Source organism: Chaetura pelagica, unplaced genomic scaffold (genome assembly GCF_000747805.2).
Source record: "Chaetura pelagica isolate M959 unplaced genomic scaffold, ChaPel_1.0 scaffold264, whole genome shotgun sequence".
Classification (NCBI taxonomy): Eukaryota; Metazoa; Chordata; class Aves; order Apodiformes; family Apodidae; genus Chaetura; species Chaetura pelagica.
Window position 1 is genome coordinate 1,802,929 of NW_009953064.1, and position 6,022 is coordinate 1,808,950.

General features: G+C 42.4%; 1 protein-coding gene across 1 annotated transcript; it reads left to right on the forward strand.

Moving 5' to 3' along the window:
* The first annotated feature begins 3,925 nt into the window (after positions 1–3,925).
* Positions 3,926–4,984, forward strand: GPR148 (G protein-coupled receptor 148). The gene has a single exon (XM_009996763.1). It carries the CDS (start codon positions 3,926–3,928, stop codon positions 4,982–4,984), a length of 1,059 nt encoding a protein of 352 aa, XP_009995065.1.
* Positions 4,985–6,022: the final 1,038 nt, after the last annotated feature.

The following is a 6,022-nucleotide window of genomic DNA, read 5'->3' on the forward strand; positions in this document are numbered from 1 at the left end:
ATGGTGCTTCCCTGTCATGGTGGCAGTGTGCTTGCTGACTTGCTGGATTGTTTAGACTAAATTCTTTCTAAAATCGGAAGCTTCCCTCTGTGTGTACACAGTTAAGTTCATACCAAGTGTTGTAAGACAGTAATATTTCTGACCTTTTCTGTCCAATTTGACAATACCTGTTTGTAATCAGTAACAGTATATAATGGTGTATAGTTCTTGCAGGATTTACAGTGTTCAATATGGTTGAATGGATGCTTTCTTAGATCTCTTAGCCTCAACAGATAAGATAACTAAGCTTTCAGTAGGATGTCAGTTGAAGCAGAAATAAGTAATTAACAGTGTGTGACTCACTTTGAAAATCAATACAGACTATTGAGCCAGAAGAGGGGCTGCTAATACTGTAGAGCTGAATCAGCAAGATATGTAAAAAGTGTATCCACCTTACATAAATTTACCAGTGAGCATTTAAAAAAATCAATAACAGAGCATTAAAGCCAGGTTTACAGGAAATTGCAGGAGAATCATTCAGGTTGGCACCACCAAATATTGAACATGGAGACACAATGGCAAGGGGCTAAGTTCTGCAACCTCAGGAGTGGTCTTCAGAGCTGCCAGCCCCCTGCAAATGGTCCAGATGTGAAAATGCTAAGCTCAAGAAAATGAGGAGATAGCAGCCAGATGTTCTCCAGAGCCACCTTTTCTGGGTATATAACAGTGTGCTAAGACACCAACGTTTCAGATTTTTAAACCTAACAGCACTATACTGAACAGTCATAAGCCCCTGTGGAAATCTGCAGGCAGTACCTTTGACTGAATTTGCCCAGGTCTGATGGGGATGAATCTGTCTTCCAGTTATCTGCTCTTTTCCATTTTTGTAAAACTAAAGCCTCTCTGCTTTCCTAAGGCTTTTACAGTAGAATAATTAAAGCTGCACAAACTCATGGCACAGGGTTTACCCTGCCATCCATAGGCTGTAGCAGAATAGCTGAGCACAGGGAAGCAAGGCTGTGAACTGGTGGTGTCTTGTGGGCTCTGTGGTACTCTTTGCATGAGAGTTAAATGAGTTGTGAGCTGCTTTGCATTTGGCATGAGGCTCTCAGCTAAGAGTTAGCCTGCAATTAGCTACTGCAGAGTAACTAACGAGTTCCACCCTTTGTTTACTTTTCACATTATTTACCTTACATTATTTGCATTTACACTGTTATGGCTGTAGAAGTGGATTTTTAAAAGGTGGTTCAGCTGAAGGTTGCTGCAGTTACCACTTTCACTTGATACTTTTCAGAAGTGAGGATGTCAGTGTTTGTTCCGTCCCCCAGATGTAGCTGGGACTTAGAGCTCAGGGTAACTATCTCTTTTACCTGAGACACAGGAAAAGCTCCACTATAACAATGTTCCTTTCAGGCATCAGGGGGAAAATAATTAGACTCAAAAAATAAGACTTATTTGTTATTTAAACAAACAAACAAACAAAATATGTATATAAGCCCTTGAGATACATACTAGCAGAACTATAGTGCTGTATAACATCACTCTAAAATACTTTGCTGCATTAGACACTCCTGTAAATGTGTATTATATTTGCATTTGTTACTATCAGCAGCTGAGATGACAATGAATGTTTATTCACATTTAGTCTAACCAGCTGGTGGAAAATACAGCTGTGATTTTGTACGGAAATGTGAGAATCTACTCATTAATAGGATGTTCTTGGAATGCCATGAGCTGGGAGACAGCAAGCACTTCCACTGTTATTAGAAGTTTGAAATGATAGTTGGAGGTGATTCACACACACCTGAGTTTTCATTGATTCCCTTCCTTTTTGCAATAATAGTATAATTCAACAGTTTGAGTGCTATTGTCTACTTCAGGTGTAACTGTCATGACTCATTGATAGATGCTGGGCATGGCCTTAAGCCAAATGTGTAATCACATCAATATTGTTCACACACTTTTCAGTGGATGCAGGACTGAGCAAGTAAAAATAATTACCTCTGCTTTTGCCTACCCAGGCATCATAGCACCTGAAATGCTGTGCTTAAAATTATAATTGATTTTTCCTCCTATCCCTTTGTTCCATATGGTGCAGCCTGTCAAACTGTTTTAACATACAGCTCCATAGATGCCAACTATCAGTGTGTAAGAAAATGAAATGTGCACAAGATTTGATGACTGGTGCTGAGTTTCATAAGCTGTCTGCTTTGTTATTTGGCATGCCCTGAGACAGCATGTCTATGGCCCAGCATGTCTTTCTGCGAGGTGAGACCATGCTCTGTCTCCCACAGAGGGAAGCAGGCTGCATTGCTGTGTGCTGGCCCTGCTGGGGAAACTGGGAATACAGTAATGCCATGGGAAGGAAGGAGCTGCCTTCCCTCTGCTCTTTAGTGTCAGTAGTAGAATCCATATTACTTGACAGGAGAAGGAAGATCTTACTTGAAAGAATAGTTGAAAATTTGACTGTCCTGGCGGGTGTGGGAGGTCCTGGTAGACTTACCAGAACTGCCAAAAAGGTAATCTGAATTTAGGCTTTTTTATTTTTAGACACCTAAATAAATAACCTCAAACTAGCTGAGCAGCTGCAGATTTCATTGACTACTTTTTTGATTAGACCTTTTGGCTTGTGCACTTAGAATTTTTCAAATACTGGGAGTAATCCTTTGATGTTTATCATTACTTTAAAAGCCCCAGGGTAGCCCTGTACCACCAGTGAGAAAAGCAGCTCGAGCTGGGAGTTGACAAAGCTGCACATTCTGCAGATCCCCTGTCTCTGCTTCTTATGCCTCAAGTAAACAACAAAAAAAAATGGGCTGTGATAGCAGGAGAGCACTGCTTTTTGTGATGTGCACAGGCAACTGCAGGAGATGTAGGCCATGAAATAGAATAGTGCTGCTGTGTCCTTTGCATCACACAAGATCATGATCAACTGCATCAATACAGTCTTTTTGATTAAAACTGAAGCCAGTGTTTAGCCTGTTAAAAAAACTACCTTTTCTTCTGATCAGACCAGGCCTAGAAGAACTTGAAGAGTTCCTCCTTCATACTCCAGATCCCTCACCACTGTCTCATTGCACCCCTCATCTTTTGTACTAAGATATGGTAGTAAAAGCAGTGCAGTGCAGCAGCAGTGTGCTGGCCAGCAAACCAAGAATTAATCGCCAAATGGACACTGGAAATGCCAAGTCTGCTGCAGGGTAGGCTGGTACATGGTAGTGTATGTCACTCATCCCAGACAATTCACAGATTGACTATAAATCTGCAATAGATGAGACTTCAGTGTTTGTATCTCATGCATTAAGTAGGGGAAGGTTTATCATCTGTGAATAACATTAATTGAATCACTGAAGCAAAAATGTTTGTCATCTATAAATAAGATGATTTCATTCACTAGAGCAATTGCGACATGATTTTACAACAGGATTGAGAGCCTTTTCTATTGATCACTTCAAATGGATTGTGTTGTTGCCTACAAACTGATACAAAACATTGCCCAGTGACACTTGGGACTCTCCTACATGGAATTTTCATCTGTATGATTTTATATTTGTTTAATCAAGCTGATATTTCATCTGCCTCGTTGGACTGATAATGTGAAGAGAACAAACTGAAATTACTGAAAATGGGCCACACATTCATTTCTGATCAAAGAGCTAGCTGAGAGATTTAGACTTTTTTTTTTTAAGCACACCAAGATTTGTTCTCTTCTCTAAGCATTAGACTTTGCAGAAAGAAAAGAAAATCTTCACTTTAAGCAAAAACATCTTTTGGGATGACAGCATTAATTTCAAGTTTCAGCTTTCTGTCCCTGAGAAGAGCTGGTAGAACTGGCTACAGAAATCATCTGCTTTTTGGATCCTCTGCTACATTTGCCTTTCTAAGGACTCAGTATAGAAGATCTTGCTTTCTGTAAGTCATACAGTCATCCCAAAATCCCAAGGAAATGGCCTTTTCTGCCTGCACTCCAGTAAAGAGAGTGAATGCAACTGCATACCAGCACAGGAAGACAGAGTTCAACAGTTCCTCAAATTTGGATGACCTTTTTTTGTACTATTTGCTGGAGGAATGGGCTCTCAACCCACCGGGCTCAAACATGAAGATGTTTTTAATTCCTCCAGCTGTCTGCCTCGTGACAGGTGTCCTCATCATTCCTACCATCTTGTTTGTGATCTTCTCTAGGTTTAGCATCCGTCAGGAAACAAGGTACATGCTGCTGGGAAATGCTCTGCTCTCTGATCTGATCTACCTTCTGTTCTACACCCTGTCAGCTGCTCTCTATGCAGCACATGTACATCTCCCAAAGGAAGCTTGTGTCCTCCTATTATTTTTGCTGGCAGCGGCTTACTGTGGAGGATTGTTCACAGCTGCTGCAATAGTCCTGGACACATACATAGCTATTTTGTTTCCTTTGCGATACGTTGCTATTTTGCCTCCTTCACGAACTAAAAAAATCATCGTATTACTGTGGATGTATTCTGGCGCTTTTCCTGGGATTTTCTTCTTGGTGCTATCGAGCACTCACAGCTTTGTGCCCTGTGTCCTGGAAACGTGCTCTGTTCCAGTAATACTAACATTAACTCTGAATGGGACTGATGCTGTGAAACTCTGTTTCTGGCTTGCTACCACAGTACTTTTTCTCTGCCTGTCTCTGATATTTTGTTGCTATGCTATTCTGTATTTTAAAACCAAACAATCAGGTATATGGGAAAGCATCTGCTCCAGAGCCAGTGTAACATTCCTAATGCACAACACTGTGTTGTTTTTTTACTTCTTTCCACTCTTGGCCCTTTTTGTGCAATCATTCTTGTGCATTAACTTTGTCATCAGACCGCAGACAGGAATATGGATCGCCCTGACAGTCTGCAATGTCCTGATGATCCTGCCTAAAGTTTTGTTCCCATTCCTCTATGGGCTTCGATACAGAGAGATCTCAGCATCTCTCAAATCCATTGTCAGAAGGAAACATCTTTGCCTGGTGTCACCTGCTCCATCACCATCCTGAGCCAACGCAGGGCACAACCACAGCAGAGTTGTCCTTACTTTGTTAGCATGCAAGCCTGATGGAAACCACTCAACTTCTGAAGAAGCAATGATCAACTCATGTCAGAGAAGACATGGAATAATCACTCTGTATTTTGGTGCCAGAAGGCCACAGACCTTTCATCACATCACAGCTGGGAATGCCAGAAATGCTACCCCCGATGTAGTTTTAAGCTTTGTTTTGATGTGGAAGGGTAGTGTTTTTTGGAGGAGATACTGAATCAAGATGATTTTCACCCACCTGTGGCAGATGCCTTTCTGGAAAATGGAAAATGGATGGTGCAAAGCAAAGAGGGTAACCACAGGTCTCTTGACAACTTTGCCTACAGCAGAGAGGGTCCTTAACTAAACGTGCTGTGAACACAACAGCTTTTTCTTTCATTCACATTGTATTCTTGCAAGGTTGGAAGCCAATGTCCTATTATTTAAAACATATGCTGACAGGTGCCTCTGGAACCTGCTGTACTCAGTGAAATGCTGTGCTTCATCTTGGGTACTGAGCTATCCTATTAATGACCTTATGGATTGTCTACAATCTGCAAAACACTGAATTCTCACAAAACTTCTGTCTGATAGAAAGTCATCTTTGATCAATGTCTGTTGGGCCCAGCACATGACTCTGTCAGGGAGTACCAGAGATGGATGGGCTGCTCAGGGAGGGGCAATGAGCTAGACTCAGGGGGTGGCAGTGCCTCCCTGCAGGGTGCAGTCCCACTGTGCCCATGCTGGGTGAGCCTAGTGAGTGGCTGCAGGGAGCCTAGCTCAGCCCAGAGCCCCCATTCTCTGCTGAGTCCCTGTTGATGCCCCAAGCCAAGGCTGAGCCCCACAGCTGGGGCAGCAGGGCAGGAGCAGCGAGGGGTGAGACTGGGCACAGTTTTACCCACAGCAGAGCTCAGACATAACCCAGGTCAGAGACTAAGTGTAAACACTCCTTAGTCCCCTGAGGCATCTCCCAAATCTTCTTAGCAGCCTGATCCCAGGTTAGAACTGCAGCATAACA